Source organism: Puccinia triticina, chromosome 4A, assembly GCF_026914185.1.
Source record: "Puccinia triticina chromosome 4A, complete sequence".
Lineage (NCBI taxonomy): Eukaryota > Fungi > Basidiomycota > Pucciniomycetes > Pucciniales > Pucciniaceae > Puccinia > Puccinia triticina.
In genome coordinates, this window is record NC_070561.1 from 5,653,197 (window position 1) to 5,675,387 (window position 22,191).

Here is a 22,191-nt window from a genome sequence, read left to right on the forward strand (position 1 = left end):
CAATCACCAAGGTCGTCCGGAGCAGAAACAGAAGGAGTTGCATTGGATTTGTCCGCAGCCAAGGCCGAGTTGGCATCAGTTGCTGGTCTTGAGGTAGATTCCTTTGGCGCCTTTGTTTTTTTCAGTTTTGCATCGTACTCTTGTTGTGTTGCTTGCCATTTTGGGGTGTCTTTCAAGATACCCCAACAATGATCGAGGTTGAAGGTTGAGTTGTATGTGATCTTGTAAAGTTCTTTTGCCTCGGCAAGCTGAAAGATAGAAAGAAACAGATGAGCATCCCCAGCACAGCTCGTAAGCTGAAAATGAACACAAACCACATCATTGTGAGTCTTTCCGCTGCCCAATCGGCGTTTGACTTGACTGTAACATCCACAAAAGCGACTACAGGTCTTCATGATATGGCCACAGCGACATTTGACGGTGTTTGTTAATTGGAAGGGAATTTCTTTGAAGCCCTTGGTTGTTTTTTTCTCTGTATTGAAATCTTTGATGAGTCTCTTCTGATAAGTTGCAACTCTTTCCCAAAAGGTCACTGCTTTTTGCCCCGTTCCGACTATAGCATCCCGGGTGACGTTGAGCCATGCCGTGCAGAGAATTTTATCTTCTTCAATGGTCCAGCAAGGATTTTGGGTTTTGGTACCCTCTGTAGAGCGAGTAAAAGGAATAGTGCGGACAGGGGGAATTGAACCCGCATCTCCCTGATGCATGCTGGGTTGCTCTACCGTTGAGCTATATGCACAGGTGTGAGGTGTACCAACATATACTACCTCTACACACCCCCTGTACACCTACACCGGTGACAGAGCCCACTAATCCTCCCAGAGGCTCATCCCAGGTACGCAGCTGCCTATAGCGCTGGGCTCATAACCTGTAGAGCGAGTAAAAGGAATAGTGCGGACAGGGGGAATTGAACCTGCATCTCCCCAATGCATGCTGGGTTGCTCTACCGTTGAGCTATATCCACAGGTGTGAGGTGTACCAACATATAATACCTCTACACCCTCTGTTGTTTGGTCTTCAACAGGAGCTGAAAGTTGAGGAGTTGGAGGAGGTGATTCATTGGTGGCACCGGTGGTGTTGTCCATGGTGTGATGAGCCAAGGTTGTCTGTGGTGAATGGGTGGATATGATTTTGCGGTCAAGCGGTCAATATGTTGGGGAAGTGGTGTCAATGGCGGCTTGCCCAGAGCTGCCAAAAGAGGCAGCCTCAAGCGGGTTTCATCCACCCCCGCGAACTTTCGAAGCCCTTTTTGCGGGTCCGCTGGAGGCCAAAAATGCCTTCTGGCCCGCCAAAATTGGACTCAGGTAGCGCTACAGCGGCTCCGTTGGAGATGCTCTTAACGGGACTGCAAGGGAAAAAGGGAAATTAGACTCATCACCCAAGTATGTAACTAGCAGAGATAAAGTTTGAGCTCAGACAAAGCTGACCAACCTTATACTTATAGAACCCTAGAAGACTGTATTTGCAACCAGACACCAGCCTCCCTACTGGCTAGGATCACGGCCAGCACCGCACGCGGTGAGTAGACTCATCCTTTAGAGCCAGGATAAAGTCCTAAGATTCCTAAGCTAACTTTATGCAACCTACATTTGGCAATCAGACTTAGAGAAAGCACACCCATACAGGCAGGATAAGACTAGGCTACTCCAGTGACTAGCTCCTGCAGTGGTAAGCGCAAAACCCAGACCTAGAACAGAACCAGAGGGACAAAGAAGATTAGCTAACAAAGGCGCATAACACAGATTCACCTTCAGGACTCACAACAAGCATCCTACATCTGCAGAACAAAGAAAGCAACCAAATATAACCAAACCTAAGCAAAGCACCCACTCATGCTGCTTTCAGTTAAACATTCAATCTTAACTTCTTCTTTACTTTAATCTAAATATTTTAGATAAAATATATAAACATAAATTTCAGTTGCTTGAAATCTTTCAGACCCCGCGGCCTGAGAGAATTTCAACTTTTGGTGGGCACTTTTTTATAACCAACATAGCACATGGGTCTCTGGACCAAGTTCCTTCTGGTTTTCATTTCTGGGACCACCCAAGCTGTCCCCATCTATGTGAAGAACCCTGATAATCTTTATTTTCAAGAAACTAAAAGCCAAATATTGAGGACAACAAAGAGTCAGAGATGAACAGGTGATGAATAAAGCATAGGAAAAATAGAGCATACCTGATGATTGAGATTTATGAGATGACAAACAACTAGACAGGACAAAAGATAGGACAGAATAAGTACAAGGACAAGGAAAAGAACTGAGGATAGAAAGAGAGAAGGATTAGTGTTTGTTGATAAGGAAATACAAGAAAGGAAGCCGCCAAGAGATATTCTCGGGTTTCTTCTCACCAAGTTGGAGCAAGGACGAGACGTCCAAGAGAAGAGAGATTGGTCACTTGATTGACCAATGAGGTTGAGTCGATTGAGATCAAAGAAGACTGGTGTCTTGAGGCAATGCGTATTGCTGGAGAGTGAGTCGAGGATTTTCGAGGAAGGAGGTACGGAAGGGGAAATGGTTGTTGTTGGCGGGTCAAAAGGAAGGGATGACTGAGGAATCCGGAAGCTGAGAGGCGCCGGTTGAGCTTTTTGATTTTTATCAACTAGCTGGTTTGCGCTGATGATAAACTGCACACCAGCAGTCCGCAGCTTGAGGTTTCATGGACTGCTACACGCAAATGTTGGGAAGCAACATCGAGTTTCAACACTATGTACTATTTCCATCTCCCCCCAGCCCTTTTCTTTGATCTGCAATACCCTTTGTAATATAATTAGTTTTGGATCCTGTACAGTGCAAGATGTGTAATGAAGGATAAAGCAGACCCAATGGTGGTTATAAAAAAGGAATTTGTGTCAGCCTTAGAGATACATCAAGTATCCTAAAGACTGCAATAACTAAGAAAATAATAATAAATGCTAAAACATTATTGCAGATTCCGCCTCCTCATCATAAATTAAGAGGGGTTACCCACTTGAAGTAACCCTTTATTCCTACTCCTCATGGTACATTAATACAAGAAGAGTAGCATAGAGAGCACGCTACAGAGCGCTACAAATAAAAACCCTTACATAAAAAAATTATTACATAAATATAAAATACATAAAATTATATTAGAAGAGATATTACATGTACACCGTGAAAAGAGAGCACGGGTGAGAAGTATCCTTTGTATTGTTTATGTTACTTTTCACATATAGCTTTTACACATGACAATTGGTTATAAAATGTCACGTGTCAAAGCAAGGGAAGTTAAGTAACATAGTACAAATATTTTCCCCACAGCCAAGGAAGTTAACACGCCAAGCTGTGGCCAATTCCCATAACCAAAAAGGGACTGTGTAGCGTGCACAGGGTCCCCTCCAATATTTAAAGGAGTCCTCAGGGCCTCTGGAATTAATCCCCTAGACTATTCACCCACCATAACCCGTAAGTTACTTGTGAATATCCTCCTCCTGCTTCCAGAGCAGTGTACCCCTTATAAAAACCCACTCAGCACGTCAAAAATTACTAGAATCTACCCTTTAAAATCAATAAATTCCCTTATAGAGCAATTTTTAGCGTAAATTCTTTAAAAAATAGTTGCAGTAATACTACAGCCTCTGTCAAGCAGCCAATCAGCTTAAGCTCTTACCAGCTATTTTTTACGCCTCAAACTCCCTGTTATTAATAATTATATATTATTAATAATAAAGTTCTCTGCCTCTTACATAAGAGAGAAAACCCTTGTAGTGGCTAATTACCACGCAACAAGCTTGGTATTATATTACCAGTTTTTTATTTCAGCACAGTTATAGTGCAAGGGACTATTAAACCTTAATTTACATATAAATTTTAAGGTTTTTGGCCCTTAGCTTCATAAACAGAGCTGTCAATTTGAGTGCCACTCAAGGCCACAAAAAAATTGAAAAATATGTAGAAAGATTCTCCATGATCTTCTGCATCTTTTTTTCCCCCAACACCTAATAACCCAATGAGAATTGGTGCTGCACAAAACATCAGAAAACAGCATTTTTGAAATTCTCTCAGGCCACTGGGTTGACAGAGTGTATAAGTCCCTCCTTTGAAGGTACCCTGGGGGACAGCGTCCCCCCTCCACCAAGAGAGGGAATTAGTTAAGTTAGTATCTCTGTATGTTGAAATAAATATTACAAAAATACAATCTTATTCACTAAATTTTACGGACCTACTTCGCGCAGCAGCAAAAAACTCTTCGCGCACAGAATGGACCGTCCCCCAACATCAAGCCTGCTGTACGCGCAAGCCAAAAAATACTTTGCGCATAGCGACTTCCCCCAAAAGAAGGAGGGAGTTTGTCTGTATTTTGTTTTAATGGATCAAAAGAGGGGGTCTTGCTTTCCCCCCCCAAAAAAGTCTTGGATTTTTTGGAGGTGTCCTCCATCATGTAAACCCCCACCCCTTGTAGGGTTTCACAAGTCCTGTCACCCGCTTACATCATCCCCGACTTGCCACAAGTACTTAGACTTGTCTCCTCCCCCTCCTTCCTAGTCCGGCAGAGAGCTCTCCCTCTCTCCGGTCTAGGTAAGCCAGTCACCCTTTCCCCTTTTCTTTCCTCATTCCTAGTTGTACTTACAGAGAGAGCTCTCCCTCTCTCCGGTCTAGATACATGCAATGAAGCCCCCCAACAATGGAACCAGAACATTTCATGGTCTTCGTGCCACTTCCCGTGCCCCTTCGACGACGTTCAGTGAAGGACTCGACAGAGTCCTTACACATCATGTAAATTTTTTTATAATATTAATCCAAGAAATAAGCTCCCCCTGCCCCAATAACCCACCCCAGCAAATTTTGACCTGCCAAATCTTAAGCAGTCGGGTATGCAGCCCCTCAAAAATAAAGCTCAAGGGGCAGAAGCTCCAGCTAGCTCCCAGCCGCCGTGCCATGCCAATTGCTGGCACAGGCCATCAAGCGGAGTTACACACTCCCTGATGACCGGCCAGCACAGACTACCGGTCATTGAGGGGATCATGTACTCCTCTCAATGGCCACTCTGTTCCGGTCATTGAGAGGAGTACAAAATTCCCTCGATGACCAGGTCCGTTCCAGTCACAAGGGGAGTGCTCACTTCTCTCAACAACCAGAGCAATGGGGCTGTCAAGGAGAGTACGTAGATACATACTCCTCTTGAGAATGATCAGAACATTCCGGTCATCAAGAGGAATACATCCTTCCCTCAATTACCAAGTCCGTTCCGGTCATCAAGTGGAGTGTTCACTCATCTTGACAATGTCACCAAGGGGAGTATGTACTGCTCTCAAGAATTACTGGAACACTCTGGTCATTGAGGGGCGTATTTTACTCCTCTTGATGATCAGAGTAATTGGGTGACTGAGGGGAGGATGTACTCCTCTCAATAATATTCTGATCATCAAGAGGAGTAACACTCCCCTTGATTCAATGACGGGAATGGACTCGGTCATCAAGGGAAGGATGTATTCCTCTCGATGACCAGAATGTTCCGGTCATTCTTGAGAGGAGTATGTATCTATGTACTCCCCTTGACAGCCCAGTTGCTCCGGTTGTCGAGAGGAGTGAACACTCCCCTTGTGACCGGAACGGACCTGGTCATCAAGGGAAGTTTGTACCCCTCTCAATGTCCGGAACAGAGTGGCCATTGAGAGAAGTACATGATCCCCTCAATGACCGCTAGTCTGTGCTGGCCAGTGTGGTAAGACCAATCAACCATCAACTACATCAAATCATAGTATATTTTAATATTAAAGTACAGTACAAACTATATACAAAACATACTTAGTACAAATAACCTCCATATTAAATTTCACTCAGCTGTCACAATTATTTTCACACCCAGAAAACTAGTAACATTTCTTCACAGAAGTATCAATAATCAGACATGCAACAAATCTTATAGTAACATTCAAGAATCACCTCTAAGAAAAAGCTCATAGATGTATTTTCCATACAAGAGTAGATATACAGTAGATACACAGTAGATCTCAGAATATTTTCCACTCTCAGAGTATATTCACATTGGATACACCCTTCTGTGAAAAGAAATTCCTACTTATATAGTCAAATACCAAGCCCTTTTGTATTTCACACAGCTATTCTCATCACATAGTAGAAGAAACCTTCAGCTACATATTTCTAGTCTCAGACAAGTTTATCTACTATACAAGGAGGCCTCTTCTGCCCCTTCCTGTTGTCTTCTTTCCCCATGTTTGCACTTGATAGTAATATTGTAGATTACTAGCACTCATCACTTGATATAAATAGTTGAATTATAATATTTTGAAATATTAATTGATATATATAACTTGCCCCCTTGACATAGATAAATTTCATACATATAACAATTCTCTTTACATCACTTACATATAACAATCCTCTTTACATCACCTACACAGAACAATCCTCTTTACATCACCTACATATAACATTCCTCTTCTTCATCCCTTACATATAACATTACTCTTTACATCACTTACATATAACATTCCTCTTTACATCTCCTACATACAACATTCCTCTTTACATCCCTTAGATATAACATTCCTCATCTCTTGCGCACTGAAAAAAGGTAACTAGGGTTCAGAGTCAGATAGAATTAAGAATAGTTCTAAAGATTGTGCCACACTATAAATTCTTAGTGTACATTCTCCCAGAAGCTTATTCAAGGAAGGTAGCCCTTCAAGCACCCGTGTAGTCTGTCATTATCCGTGACTCCTACATTTCCCTTCCAAGCTCAGATCACACCTAGCGTAGAAGTTCCACACCAGTCATTGGGGAGTGTGTAACTCCGCTAGATGGCCTGTGCCGGCGATTGGCACGGCAAGGCTGCTGGGAGCTAGCCGGAGCTGCTGCCCCTCAAAGTTTCTTTTTGAGGGGCTACATACCTGACCGCTTAAGATTTGGCAGGTCAAAATTCCCTGGGGTGGGTTATCGGGGCAGGGGGAGCTTATTTCTTGGATTAATATTATGAAAAAAAATCTTATGATGGAGGACACCTCCAAAGAATCCAAGATTTTTTGGAGGGGGCAAGCAAGACCCCCTCTTCTGATCCATCAAAAAAAATCCAGAAAACTCCCTCCTTCTTTTGGGGGAAGTCGCTGTGCGCGAAGAATTTTTTGGCTTGCGCGCACAGCAGGCTTGACGTTGGAGGACAGTCCATTTTGTGCGCAAAGATTTTTTTGCTGCTGCGCAAAGTAGGTCTGAAATTTTATTGTAATATTTTCCAAACTTGATTGAAAACAGAATCTCCTAAGTTTTTGTGGCAAATACAGGCCCAAAAATGTTTCAAAAAAGCCTGGATAGTTATGTACAATTATAAACCTGTGGCTAACACAGGTGGAATTACAAATTCCTGGCCAACACAGTCTGTTCCCCCCCCCCCCCCCCCCCCTCCACCCAAACAGTGCTATAACCAAAACCGCAAGGCTTCACCCAACAGGCTGACCACACACAACCCCTCCTCCCCTTGAACCCACACCTACCAATATGTATGCCATGTGGCAATTCTGGAGGGCTGCTTGGGGGCTGGGGGGACGTATCCGCAAGCCAGCTGGTATTGATAGTCAGCTAGGCTTGTTCTGTGGGGTGGGCTGTTTGAAGGATTTATTGCCATTGAGTTCTTTTTTGGGAGAGCTGAGATTGGATTGGGTCAGTATGGCAGGATGGATTCCCGTTAGAATTTGGAAATGCTTATGGGGGCTGGGCTGTTGCCAAATTAACTGCCTGCCGCTGTGTATTGCTGACCAATGGTACAACTTAGGTTGTACCGTTGGATTAGTGCAGTACAGTGTTGGATACATGCACTGTATGCCTGTAAATTGTTTGGATTTTTTTTTGAAAGTTTTTGCTCCCAAATAACCTCCTCAAGGTCATTTGGGCTATTTTTGAAAAAGTACATAAGAAAAAGTATAGATTGGAAAAGTTTTGAATGAATTTTGATTTTTTTTGGATAAAATTTCAACATGCATTTATAATTGGGCCTTAATGGTCCACCACACATTCCAATATATAGACTACTACATAGATGCATAGAACAGGTTATACAGATGATCTAGTAGTCAATTTCCAATTCCCGCCAGTTCCCCCCGGTTCTGCTACATCATTTACATGCGGCCCAACCTCAACTGGCTTGAGACCGCCAGCCAACGGCTGCAAACACAGATTCTCATGCAGTGAGGGACTCCTGTATGTGCTAGAAGGTGGCAGTTGTGTGAGGGGAATGTGCTGTTGAGCTGCCCTTGGGGTGGTGGTCCGGATGAAAAGCTGATAAGGATCAATGATAGCTTTTGGGTCATGGTTTGGAGACACAAGGGCAATGTAATCACCCTTGGCGGTTTGGTTTTGCTGGTGGATGACATGGATGGTGGTTGTCTGTTGATGGGGAAGCTGAAATTTTTGGATGATCTGATTGATAGGATTTTTTTTGGATGATCTGATTGATAGGATTTGAGGATGGACCGTATTCTGGGGATCAGAATGCCATGCCGCTCCCATCCTCCAAGTTTGACAAACTTGGAATCAGTGAGATAAACTGTCACATACATTTCATCAAATCCTCCTGCGCGCTATGCACGCACACACACAACAAAACAGCGGAGAGAAAGAAAGGAGAAAACAAAGAAACCAAAGAAAAAACAACACAAAAGAAAAGAGGAAACAATAGGATGAGATGAGACAGAAAGAGAAAAATCAAAACCTAAGCAGAATAGAGAAGAGAGAATAAAAATCAAAACAAAATGGAAACCACAACCAACACAGTGAATAAACCCACAGCAGTTGCTGTGTTAGGACCAAGAAAGATGAAAGAAGCGGTGAATAGGGAAAGTGGAAAAAGATTATAGGAAGAGGGGGAAGAGACTGGACAATAGAAGGGATGGGGAAAGAGAACCTGAGCTCTGAATCTTGAAGTTGAAGGGTCTTGAGGATCTTGAGGGAGTGAATTCTTGTGGCCTTGAGGATAAAATCTTGAGCATCTTGAAGAATGAGTGTGAAACTTGAGTCTTGATGATCTTGATGGCGGTGGTGGTGAAAATTTTCCTGCCTAGATTGTTACAAGCAGGGCCGCCACAGCGGCAGTTGCATCTTGACCATCATTTGACCAGTGCCATCATCTCCCTCTCACCATCACCATGATCACCATCTATCATCACTGGTACTACTCTCACTCACAGCTCACAGCTTATTCCATCCAATCCATTGCTCTCCTCCACATTGCGGCCTAAAATTGTAAATCTCCAATCATTCTCAACACTGAAGTGTTCTCTTGTTTTCACCTATCCTCAATCTTCATTTCCCTTTGTCAGTCCTTGCTTCATGCTGACACTGATTCCCTTCTTTTTGCAACTAGACTTGCCTGTGCCTTTTCAGAAAGAAAACTGTGCATATCTGTTATCTTGGTGGGTAAACAACCGCTGTGCCTTCTGAATAACTCAACAGTCAACAGCTTTTTCCACAAATCTTACCCTTTTCTCACATATCCTGGCGCCATGTTTCTTCCTTTGGGTTCTCAACCACAGAAAGCCATGCCTCCCCTTGTTCTTCTGACCTGTTCTATCCTTGATGCTTGTGCCCTGTGTTTTCTCCTCGAAATGGTGCTCTCAATATACTTAAGAACTTGTTTGGGGCATCATTTGGAGTATTTAAGTTTCAGGAATTGTTGCATCAAGGCAGAACTTTAGCTCAGCCAAAAATTTCTACAGTAAATGCTGTCTCTCACCGCCAACTTCATTGAAATTCCTCTCTCCCCAAGTGTTGCCCGGTTAATAAAGATGTCACCAGTTACCTTAAATACAGCATTGACTGCACAAATTCCTGTTCTTACTGGCGTCGATCAACCAGCAAGCAAAAGATCTAACAAAAAACAGAAGATAGAAACAGAGAACCCATCTGACCCTTGTTACCCCATCCCCATCAAACAAATCAAGATGATGCCAGTGGTGGAGCTTCACAAAGTTTCCCAAGACAACTCAAAAGTAGCTATGTTGGCAGCTGATCAAGCTGCCTTCATTGAATTTTTTGATGAGCAGGAGCAGGCAATGGCTCTCGAAGCAATTGAAATTCAGGTATCCATGCCAATGGTTTGGGCATTCCTGTAAGTCAAACCCAACACCTTGCCCTCCAAAAGGAGTACAGACAGCTGAATCAAACCTGTTGCACAGCTGTCAAGGTGTTACCATCTGCGAGGCCGCCTGTTGGAACCACTTCCTCCAGACAACTCAAGCCCGTAAGATCTTTCAAGCCAGTGAGGCAGACTCTCTTTTCCTGGCCTCATTTTGCCCTGCTAATACAAATCAATTGGACTTTCCTCTAATTAATACAAATCAATTGGACTTTCCTCTAACTCACAGGTGGTTGAGGCGTCAAAAACAAGGACATGATGAAGCGCCTTTCTTCAGCCTACAAGCTGTTGAGCAAGGATGAAAAGGCTGCACTCATCCAAGACATTGCTGAGGACAGCAATGAAGAAGATGACAAGGGTGATGAATTTGGTGAAGGATTTGAATATAAGTTGGACACAGCAACTGCAAACAAACAGCCACACCATATTTTTTGCAGAGGTACTGAGCTTAATGCAGCCAAGTTAGCCTTGGATGAGTTTGTTGAATTTAAGTCTTGTTTCTACTCATCCCTAAAAATCCCTACAATTTATACTCCCACCATTGCTGCCTTTTTATCCTCCTCTATCGGCATGTTTTCAGACCAAAGATATCCAACACTTATGAGTCCCCATCCATTCAGGTCTGTCTCTTATTATGGTCATGTATTCTTTCTTACTATCTTGTAGACCTTGATCCCTGATTAGATTATATTTTCAGTTTTCCATCTTATTGCTTATGCTCTTGTGTGCGCACTCTCTGCTGGGGATATTGATGTACCTTTTGAAATTTCACAATGAGTTTGTGAAGTTTCAAATTCATTAACATTTTATTTTGCAGCCTGACTATTTACAAGTGTAACTTTGGTCTTTTGGGCTTGAACTTACATTAATAGCCCGCCTGAAATACTTGTAGCTGATGTAATAATCCTGGGCTCCTTTTGTCCCTCTATTCAGGCTGAGGGCAAATGTCCAGCACCAGGAGGAGCTTGTCTCTGGGTCCAATATGAGCCTGCTTTTTACTGAAGTCTACTTATTGACTATCTTCTGGGGGATGAAGGCTCTGGGGTTAATTTTAGCCTTGGGCTGCATCTGAGACCTGTCAATAATTATGAAGATATGGGATCTGCAAGAATCTACCAAAACAAAAAAAAAAAAAATGAAAGGGTCCAAGCTTCTTGGAAAGCAAGTATACCTGTGCTTGTCCATGTTGTTTCTCCGTTTTTTTTATGATTGGGCACCCTCGAGGGTGCAGGGAATGTGTATTATGTCATGTGCAACTGTCCCTGGGATTACATGATTACTGCCAATGACATAAACCACCCCGCAGCACCACTTTGTTCTTTTTTAACAATGAAATTACACCTGCTAGCCACTAATTAAACTTATTATTGGGAGTTTTTCCCCGTTCTGCCCGACCCCAAGGCCCCGGGCCTTGGCAAGGGCCCGGAGTGTCAAGAAGCGCCGGTGGCTGGTGGAGCAAAGGGCTATGTACCTTTTTTTTTCTCAGCAGTCCCAAAGACCTGATTAATTTTTCGATATTGGAGCACAGTCACGGAAAATGTGTTATATGAATTGAAATCCAAACATCCTGCTGTTGTACATTTTATTACAAAAGATCACAACCTAGATACAGTACTGCTTTCCAACTACAGCAATATTGATGCACAAGAAGAACAACAGAAAAAGAGAAAATAAGCAAGAAAGGAAAGATTGAGAGGTTCAGCCGCCTTGCGGAGACTGGAGCCAGACCATCCTGCCGATAGGAAGTGGGCACTATTTTGCGTCGGACGGGTCCTGGACACAAAACCTCGCGATGTTTGTCCCACGAAGGGTTGTCATAGGGCCAATCATCCGGGCTTGCGAAGTCCATGTGACCTTGGTGGAACTGCTTGTGCGGAACTTCATACACTAAATGAAAGAATTGACACGAAGATGATTAGGAAAAGAAAACAAGGAGTGAGAGGTCGTTTGGATGACAAGGGACATACATTTCTAAGGTCGATTTTTACACTTTGCCTGGTGTTTCACCAGGTCACTTAAATGCTTGTATTCTTTTTCACACTTAGGGAACGTGCATTCATCTGGTACGAGTCAAAAACACAATAAAAATCTTCAGTGCTGGAATTCTTTTGCCTGCAGAAATGGGTGAATGAGAAAACTTACACGAGGGTCCCGGATCAATTTTGTGCGGACCCCTGAGGTGCCGCCTCAAGTTGTAGAGATCTTTCCTCTCATACACTTTTGTCACGCCCTTGTTGAGACAGGCAAGGCATTGTAATTTCCCATGCGGCCACTCGAGCACATGCTTATCGACTGCTGAATCTTCGCCTGAATGCAAAAAGAAGTTAGTTCTGGTTGCTCTTATCTGGGTTTATGATCACGTTTCTGAGAGCTTGGAGGGAAATGAATGAGTTACCTAGCATGCAACGTGGCTTCTTGTTTTGTGGTTCGCCTGACTGATCGCCTTCAGTTGGTTCAGCGGCTGAAGGGGAAATCAGAGTTAGTTCTAGTTACTCTAATTTGTTTTTATTATAAATTTTCTAAGAACGTTGAGCAAAATGGGGATAAGTCACCTCGTTTGCCTTTCGCCCGCACTGTTCTTACCGACTGGGAAACCTCGGCAGTCTTTTTGGATGCGCCAACAAATTCCGCTTGGCTGGCAAGGGGAGAGGGGCTGGGCGCAACTATGCCGGCTGCCGCGGCTTGAATACCATTTACATGGCGTGGCAGTTGAGGAGCTACGGTTAATTTTTTGAAAATATCATATCAGCCGCAGTGCAGATATTTGTGCAGGAAAATATAATGACCCACCATGTGAGGACCGGAGCGTTGTCGCCTGGCCGCCATTGGCCAAACTGGGCGCGAACTGACGGGCTGAGGTAGACAGACATTAGAAAAGACATGATTTATCAGGAACAATCGAAGATGGATTAATGGGGGCAATCTGGGCCCATCATTCGAAGGGAAATAGAACGAACCATCAAAATGAGCATGTGTACCCATTGCCATCTGCGGACTGAATGTAGTAGGGTTTTCGTATTGTGACGATGCTGTGGTCAAGGTTGTGCAGAAAATTGCATCAGCAATGATGGAGGATTGGAAGTAAAAGAAATGACTCACCATACGGGGATGGCCTAGAGGCGTCGCGTTGAGGACCCACTGCCACCGGTGCAGCTGACCTGGCCGGGTTGGTCAAAGTCCATGCTACGGGAGAGGTTTTCCACAGAATCGTATCAGTTATCGGAATTCTGAGTGAAATTGATACGCATATGAATACTCACGATCTGATGCCAAGAAAGGGGGGCAGCCTTCGGCGAAGTTGGTTGTACGCGGAATGGCTGTGGGAAATGCTGAAGGAACAGAAGCTTATCAGCATTCATGCAGAATTCATGGAGAGAAATAAGAACTGACCATTTGAAGCCTGAAATTGTTCAAATTCTTCAGGAGTAAGCGCCACGTACGGGATCGGCGCATTTGATCCAGCCGGATTAGTTGATGGCGATGCTACAAAGAGGTTTTCCACAGGGTAGTTTCAGCTATATTGTATGGATCAGGTGCATGTCAAGGCTTACCATATGATTGCAGTGAGGATGGGGAGCTTTCGTCGACCAGACTGGGTGTGAAGGATGGGGCTGCAGTAGAGATGATAGTCACAAAGGTGCGTCAAGAAAATGCGGAAATCATCAGCATCATCAACTCACGATTGATTGTGCGCGAAAAATTTGAATGTTCCTCGAGGGGAAGTTGCTGCTCTGAGATTGGGCCTATTGATCCGGTGAGGATTGCTGGGGCCGATGCTACGTAAAAGTGTTCCCTCAGCATGCTTTTGTCATACTTCATAAATGTCGATGAATGAGGCTCACAATCTGACTCAAGATATGAAGCATCCAAGCAGGATGCGCCATTGCAATGGCTGGGTGGAAGAATGTGGCCTGTGATGCGAGCCACAGAAATGAATCAATAACAATGCTAAAATCCCGAAAATATCATCGCCTCACCCTTTAAATTTTGCAACAAGGATAGATATCCCTCATCGGAAGATGACTGCGGTGCCATTGGCCCCATTGGTTCAGCTGGGCTTGCTGGCGCCGATGCTTCAGATGCGTGGTTCCACGGCATGTTATCAGTCATGCTGCACAACTCTAGATGAATGTGAAAGCTTACACGGTGAAGCATGTAAGGAGGGTGCTACATTGCCCTGGTTGGGCGCAAGAAATTGGGCTAAATTAAAAGTGCAAGTCACAGGAATACATCAGCAACAATACGGAAGTCATGATAAAATTTTGAACCCACCATCTTGAGGCGGAGTGACCTCGGAATGCAAAGGATCGTTTTCCCCCAAAGTCATTGGCGCAATGGGCACATCCGGGTTTGCTGGTCCTGGTGCAATCACTGGGACGGGTAGTCGCAAATGCTCGGGGAGAGCAGAGCCCCAGAACTTGCCGTCCTCATCGGATATAGATGCATACCTATCAATATCTGAGGCGCTGCAGGGATATTCTTCAACAAAGCCGGAGTATTCCATTGAGTGATTGAGAGTGGGATCGGATGGGTTTATCAAAGGGTATGAAGGATGAGTTTATGGAAGGGTAGGAAAGACGAGTTTCTGGAAGGCTAGGAAGGATGAGCTTATGGAAGGGGAGGAAGGATATGGCTTTGAGCGTCTGTGGAAGAGGGAATGATGTGGCTTTGAGTGTCTGTGGAAGAGGTGGTTTGGGAGAATCTGATTGCCAGCGTGTCTGTACCTCTTTTATAGACGAGGACACGATAACCATCTGCCCTCAGCCTCATGGCTTCTCTCATTTGGCCGGTAGAGTTTAGTTATTTTTCTTTGGCACCGGAGAGTTGTTAACCCCTGACTCTCTCTCCGTCCAGCCTAGAGAAGAATTCTGTGGTGGTGACCATCAGCACCTTTGTTCTGGGGAGAGTATTCAGTTTTCTTTCTAGCCGATCAGAAGTCCCCGGCTCTAACTCCACCCAAACTGCCTTACTTCCCTGAGGTAAATAGATACAGCGCTGGTTACCACCTGTTCAACATCTATTGATCGCTGGTGGAAAAAATTCTGGAGGCAGGACAATCGAATTCGGTGACTCGCCCTACTTTTTATTGCTCCGTCCTAAGGGGATCTGCCATAAAGTGCATGGAAGGTGGCATATACTTTGCTGAACTTGAACATCTCATGGATCCTTTTTACTTACGCAATGCCCCACTCACCCCTAGACCCGATATTGTTGAGGAGAGAATACCAACATACAGCAGCCAGCTCAGAGGCGTGACTTTTCGAGCGATGAATTTTAGCCTAGGACTCCCCTGGGCTTGGCCAGAGCTGAGGTGCTGTAGAGTATTGCAATAGGCATCGATATACCCTGTGGACCTAAGGAAAGATATGGCCAGGTCATGTAAGCAGTCTGTTTGGGGAGAAATGGTGTCCGGCTACCTGTGGCCGCCACAATAGTACGAGTCTAAACTTTATTTAAAACCAGAAAAACATACGAACTCGGCCATGGCACTAGCTTGCAAACATCTACCCGCCGCCAATTCAGAGGAATGAGAAGGCAGGATACCCTGATCTCGTTGCTATGGAAGGTTGTTTTTGGTTGCGTGAAGCGCGGCCAGTTTTTTTTATTGTTATTTTTTTGTTGGAGGTGACTGAGTTGGAAAAAAAGTTCAAATTCTATTGGGCATTGTATTTGGCAGGTTTACAAACTTTCTACGAGAAGTATTTACAAACAGTCAGTGATAAAAAAAAAGTACAAATGATTTGATGAAAAAGTCCACTCCCTGCACAAGTCCATGCAATATTACGACAGATTGTGGTTCATGATTGAAATGATGATGGTTTGTTTGTGGTGCTTTATCCGTGTGTCCTCGATGAAGTGTCTTTTGCAGTGACGGCGGTCAAAATGGCCACGGCAAGTAGCGCCGGTGGCGGTAATGCAGCACATTTCCATCCCTCTAAACTTGGGGTCTGGGGATCAAAGACCTGATGAGGTGTAGAAATGCAGTAGTCAGTCCATGACGGTATTTGTGCCGCGGTGAAGACAGACTAACATACGATCACAGAAATGCGCCAACCAAGTCTGCAGCCACGAGCAAAGCTCGCAATGTCATTCAGACATATATTGTCATTTGCATTTGTATGGTGAGGCGCTTATATTTTTCTACGCCGGAGAAACCAACGAGCTCCCGGTCTCCCGAAAAAAGCTGCAGGGTGGAAGTCAACGATCTAGTGGGGTGAGGTTCTGGGGGTCACCGATCTAGTGGGGTCTAAAGGGGAAGCAGTCAGTCCATGCCGCGAGGGGGTTAATACATTAAGATCACAGACGTGCGGGAACCGAGGTCTCACCACGACCAACTTACACAGTCACAACCACATCCATCTCCGGGGCCGGCGCAACCATTCAGACAACGTCCTTATTGATGTTGCTACAATGTTCGCTAAGCCCCCCCGGAAAACAGACAAAGAAATTTTCAGATTTCCGAATGGCTCAGCGTCCGGTAATGCATCTACACTGGAAGGGAAGAAATGACAAAACAACTCGACTCTACCCAGCTTATTTGAATGGCGGCTTTGGTTATCATCTTGATTTCCCCGCTCTGGGTTTGATATCGAGACACCTGTTCCTCTGGCGAGAGACTGGCATCACAGGTGTCTCGGCTATGACCTTCCGTGGTCCGAGGCCGCAGAGTATCGACTTCTTCCTTCAATTGTCCGACCAGTCTAGCATTAGGGTCCTCATTCACGACCGCCTTGTCCCAGATCTTCTTCGCTTGATTGGCATATCGTAGGTTGGATTCTCAATTGGCCGGACTGATGGTAATAATCCTAGTCCCACCAAGACTGTCTTTCAACCGAGGGAGACGAAGCTTGGAGTCCGAGGCTTGGGACATTGTCGGACCTTACCTCGCGCACGCTGGCCATTCCCTTCCAGTCTCCGGGGCGAAAAGCTTCTGAACTTACGATTTTGATATCCCCATTCCTGGTATGACGTTCACAGATTTGTGTTCGGGTGGCAGACTGACATAATCGGTATCGTGGTCATGGCATCCGTTCATCCGACAACGCCGAGTATCACGGGTTTCCTTCAATTGCCGGATCAGATTGGCTTCGGGGTTCTCATGTGTCCCTGTCCTGTTCTTATAGGCATGTTGCAAGACCAAAGGGAATTTGTTTTCTTTGTAAAGCAATTTACCTTCGTATTTCCCCTCATCATCTGGTGTGTTTGCAGATGACGCGGGCTCGGTTTGAGTGACTTGGGGCCTTTCGACACGAACAAGACGAAGCTTGGCTTTGAGGATCGTCAGACCTTCACGCCAGACACAATCTCTCACTACACGGCCAAATTGAAAGAAAACATACTGAACTTCAACGAAGAAGATTTTGTGGGCAAATCCAATTGACTCGCAACAGCTCCTCAGGCGCGAAACACTAAAATCTCTTACAATAGGGCCAAATTGAAAGAAAAGGAGCCTAATTTCAATTAAATGGCACGGTATGGGGAAATTGGATTCACTGGCGACAGCTCCTGAGGCGCAAAACATGAGTTCAGTTCATTTTTATAATGTTTTTCATTTCATTTCATTGATTTCACTTAAGTGGAGGCTATCCACAGCTGAACAAGATTCACACTGACATGATTCATCCTCGATGTCCTGACTCCAGATACTCTTTGCTGACTCTTTTACATTGCTCCCCATGGATTACTATGGTATGCGGTAACAGCTTAAGGCGCCCAAATTTCCTTACTTCGTGGTATTAGTAGGCCGCGGTGGAATCATCTTCCATAGAGCGATGTGAAAGCTCGGTAGCGCCTCGACTCAATCGACAATCACTTTTGCGCCGTTTGGGTGAATGAATGTGAACGGGTATGTGCATAGAGTATGACCTGGAAAACAGAAAGACATTTAAGGTGAGCCACATGTTTTACAATGTGACTTTTTGGGGTTCTATGTTGAACCGAGAAACCTTACACTGTGCTTTGTGGCAACATCCTTTTGAGCCACCCGCCTGCAGATGAAATCATCTACGTGGAGGTCTAGCGACATTTCGCTCGCCTCGCAGCTTGGGCCGGCCGGCCTGAGGAGCTAGGGATTTTGCAAGCAAGTGTCCACAAGCGCTCGTCTGATCAGCGGTCGATGGGTCCTGATGCATGCACAGCAGGAAAAGAAATTTATGTTAGGATCCCTAGGAAAAGCCTTTTGCAGGATGGTATAACTTGGTATGTGTGGTGTTAAGCTCACGTATCGAACACAGTAGTAGCGATGGGCAGAAGGGAGTTGGATTTGGATCGAGGATCCCGAAAGATTCGCGGAATTTCTGGCCGAATCTGGCCACGTCATACTCCGGAGAAGGGTCCACACATTTCCTCATCTAAGGCCACCTGATGGGTTTGAGCCTTGGGGGTCGAACGGAGGTAAGCGGACTGTGGTAGCACGATTCCATTCTTTACGTTGCGCCCGAGTTAATTTGGGATCGGCGAGAAAGACAGGATGGTCAGTTCAGAATGCAACAAAAAAAAAGCTCGCCTGAAGAAATAGCAGGCAACTGAGCGATGACTTACCTGTATCCACTCATGAAGGATCCTTATCCTTGACCTTCAGCTCGAGATTTGTTCAGATGAGGGGATCCTCCCCCCGGTGCGTCATCTCGGGTACCCGAGACTGCATGACACCTGCATGGCACAATAAACTCGCCGGCATCCGGATGCCACAGAACGTCGCCCAACATCAACGCGCTCCGGCTCAATCTGGCTCAATAATTCATCATTGAACCTCTTACTCAGTCAACACTCAAGGTTCTCGGATCCTCCGTGGCGGTGCACGCGCCCCGGGAGAAGGGTCAGAAGTAAGACTGTGAGACCACCTTCCCCCATAGGCAAGGATTAGACCCGAGAAGTCGGGTCCGGTACCAGGTATGCGGTATGCCGACATGAGACCGTCGTACCCGGTGCCCGGCGCCGGAATGTTTCCCATTTTGGGCATGGCCATCAATCGGCGTCCTCGTTTCAACCTCCACCCGCCCGGGACTGCACAACTCCCACCCTCAACCACGCCTCTAAAGTTGATCCCTCACATTGTGATTGATGAACAAAACTGACAGTACACTAGAGGCTGGAGCACATGCCAAGCTCCAGAATCTTGTGCGGACGGATGCCCGACACGGGTCAGATGTGCTCGCGCGGATGCCTGGCCCGACACCCGACCGGGTATCTCCGGGTCTACAGGATCCGGATACCCGTAGACTCCGGTTCCAGGCTGTGGCCCATAGTTCTCTCAAAGTTGCTGTTCGTTGTCCTACGTCAGTTAAGCGCCAAGCCCAGTTATTTCGTTGTTAGCCTCGAGGGCAAACCGAGGAGATGATGGACAAGGTCGGAGCTCTTTCCCGACAAGTCGTGAGGAGAGCACACCCTCGACAACATCTATGGGGCCGGTGTGCTCCCTCATCAGCGAATACGGCGAATCTTGCGGTCTCCGCTCACAGTGCACACCCACCATAGCTATCGCTCGAGTGAGAAGAGATAGCACAATCAGCCACGATGAGAGAAAATCAAGTGATTCCTGCAGTTCTCTTAAGGAAACGTGTAGATTGACTGTAAACCTTTCCCAGTGATGGAGTCGATGTTCTCCAAACATTGTACATGAGCCCTGCAATCAGCTGGGTGCGAAGAAGAATTCTTCCACCGCAGGAGTGAAGACTCTTCGAGCGTAGTCGTCCATGGAATATAAAACCAGGCTGATCTAGCACTCTTTTTACTCTCATCATCAGCAATCCAGCAGTACTTCCTTTCATCCAATCAAATCCCTCCAACAACACTATCTCCCACTCCCCAACACCATCAACACCAAGCCATCACCATGCACTTTGCTCTCGCCAGCTTACTCGTTCTCGCCCTCCTCCAGGGCAGCCTTGGCGCTCCAAGCGGTCCAGTGACGCCGCCCTCGCTGGAAAAAACCGAGGAACCAAATATGCTTCTGCAGAAACGTCAATTTTTCAATAACGCGCTCAGCGGCTACGGCGGCTATGGCTTCCCCAGTGGCGCCTATTCCAGCAGCTCGAACGGATACAGCACGCAAAACTACCGGAACGCCGCGACCACCTACTCGCCCTTCGGCGTGTCTAACAGCTTCAATGCCGGAAGTAGCGCTACCGGCTACTCCAACAACTATATGGGCTATTATGCTAAGGACGCAGACGCCAAAAAACCTACCAATGTCAGTCTCTTTTCTCTTCGCCACAATTGCCTTCTCATTCTTAATGTGACCTCTTATTGACCCATCAACCCTTGATGCTTCGCAGGACTCGTAACCATGGTTTTCTCCCCAAGTCTCCTCATCCTGCGATCTGTGTCTCCCTGGCGGTTTCCCTTGTACCTCTAATCAGTTTTTAATGTCGTTGTTCGCGTGTATATATTGTCCAGGAAGCCTATCCACCTTCCTCCTCCTTCAACACAACCTATGCGACCACTTATGTATGACGCCTCTTATCTCCTATAGATCTCAAGCAGTATCCTGAATTTCAATATTTAATTTATGACCAAACTTTCAACCTCATCAATTTAAACATAAAATGATGATCCGCGCATGTTCATTTGGTCATCCCAACATTGCAAGCCTCCTGTATGCGTCTCTCAAAACACCAGAGAATGACCTGTCAGACGGTGATTTTTAGGCCAATTTTTTCCGGTGTTTCTTCCTTGAAATGCAATGAGAGCTCAACAAAGGCCATCAAACAACAATCATGGACCCCAGCAGGGAGGGTTGGCATATCAGGTTACATTCAAGCTAGTAAACAAAACTAGCTACACCATGGCTGCAAGGAAAATTTCTTGAGTGGTATTTGAAATCACTCAAGAAAGTTTTCAATAGAATTCAGACTGGACGTCAGGTCCCGTTTGCAGCGGAAACCAAGTTGAGATGTTTCCCAAGACTTATTTCAAATATTTCACATTTGGTAAACATTTGGTTTCTATTCCAGAAAAAGTCATGAGTTGGTTGGGTAAACTTTTTCTCACACCAGGGGAGATATTTTCCCACTTCCCAGGGAGTACTCCCCAGGGAGTGTCCTACCGTAAATTTTTTCCATAACTGTGCTGGAGGCCTTTAGTAAATAAAAATTGGATAGGTATGAAAAAGACTGGAAGTCAGCTGTGGAAATCAGTTGGAAATCATCCTGAAATAAACCATAACTTGCCAAGAAATCATCCAGAACTAATCTACAATTCATCCAGAACTCATCCAGAATATAGGCCTTTCTTGGCTCCATGACCAGTGTTTCCTTTTCATGGATACGTGAAAGGCCCAGCCTGTGATATTGTCCCCCTCATGTACTCGCGTACATCAGGGGGAAAATTGGTGTCTCAACACAAAGATTTTACTTTTCATGTGGCCCTGAAAGCCCCATCCTGTCAACAGTGGGCCACTACGCTGCGCTAGAAATGAGTTAACTGACAATTACAGCGGCGCAGCTGGCATCACGATTTTCCAAAATCCCTGAATTGTGCAGTCCTAATTGACTGATCCCTCATGGAGGCTTATAGTTCAAGGCAAGCAGTTGAATGCTGCAAAACAGAACATGTTAGCTGAACTGTCCTCAAAATGGAATTTTGGCTCTGCATCTGGTAACCAGGATGTCCTGACTCCCTGATGCAATGGTCCTACTGGACCATTTTGATCAGGGAGGCTCCTAGAATATTCTAACCAGTTTAAGTGGTTCAATGCTGCGGAAAGGGCCGCATAATTCGCTGTTAGCTCATTTTTTGGCGTAGCGTAGCAGCCCACCGTTGATTGTGTGATATTTCCACATCAATGTACGCGCGTATATCAGGGTGACTATTAGCAAAGTGTGAAAAAGTTTACTTGCATGTGCACATGTGAATTTTGGAAAGCAAAAAAAAGCAAAAATCACCAGATCATTTTTGTGAGGAGGCAAGAATGTCTGGCCAAACTGGAGTGGCACCGTAGTCCAACGTTGACTTAACTCAGACTTTCAACCTATGGAAAAAGTGTTTCACCATTTTTTTACCCAAACTCAAATGAATTCCCACATTTCCAAGAAAATGGGTTTCCCCAATTTTACTGCAACATTACCAAATTCCAAAATTC

At 45.3% G+C, this 22,191-nt stretch overlaps 4 protein-coding genes across 4 annotated transcripts; 1 reads left to right on the top strand and 3 right to left on the bottom strand.

Moving 5' to 3' along the window:
• Nucleotides 1-12,080: 12,080 nt before the first annotated feature.
• PtA15_4A646 (uncharacterized protein) lies at nt 12,081-14,613 on the bottom strand (the record flags this gene model as incomplete). The annotated part of the gene is made up of 15 exons (XM_053168551.1): nt 12,081-12,169; nt 12,252-12,416; nt 12,505-12,570; nt 12,662-12,826; nt 12,900-12,962; nt 13,067-13,138; nt 13,209-13,292; nt 13,370-13,438; nt 13,500-13,592; nt 13,661-13,720; nt 13,790-13,885; nt 13,952-14,020; nt 14,087-14,182; nt 14,253-14,309; nt 14,382-14,613. The coding sequence occupies 15 exons, from the start codon at nt 14,611-14,613 to the stop codon at nt 12,081-12,083; spliced, it is 1,476 nt and encodes a 491-aa protein (XP_053019749.1).
• A 1,694-nt stretch (nt 14,614-16,307) lies between these two features.
• On the bottom strand, nt 16,308-16,980 carry PtA15_4A647 (uncharacterized protein; the record flags this gene model as incomplete). The annotated part of the gene is made up of 3 exons (XM_053168552.1): nt 16,308-16,346; nt 16,708-16,859; nt 16,926-16,980. 3 exons carry the CDS (start codon nt 16,978-16,980, stop codon nt 16,308-16,310), a joined length of 246 nt encoding a protein of 81 aa, XP_053019750.1.
• A 66-nt stretch (nt 16,981-17,046) lies between these two features.
• On the bottom strand, nt 17,047-17,631 carry PtA15_4A648 (uncharacterized protein; the record flags this gene model as incomplete). The annotated part of the gene is made up of 2 exons (XM_053168553.1): nt 17,047-17,420; nt 17,604-17,631. 2 exons carry the CDS (start codon nt 17,629-17,631, stop codon nt 17,047-17,049), a joined length of 402 nt encoding a protein of 133 aa, XP_053019751.1.
• A 2,424-nt stretch (nt 17,632-20,055) lies between these two features.
• PtA15_4A649 (uncharacterized protein) lies at nt 20,056-20,395 on the top strand (the record flags this gene model as incomplete). The annotated part of the gene is made up of 2 exons (XM_053168554.1): nt 20,056-20,301; nt 20,387-20,395. The coding sequence occupies 2 exons, from the start codon at nt 20,056-20,058 to the stop codon at nt 20,393-20,395; spliced, it is 255 nt and encodes an 84-aa protein (XP_053019752.1).
• Between the last annotated feature and the right edge of the window lie 1,796 nt (nt 20,396-22,191).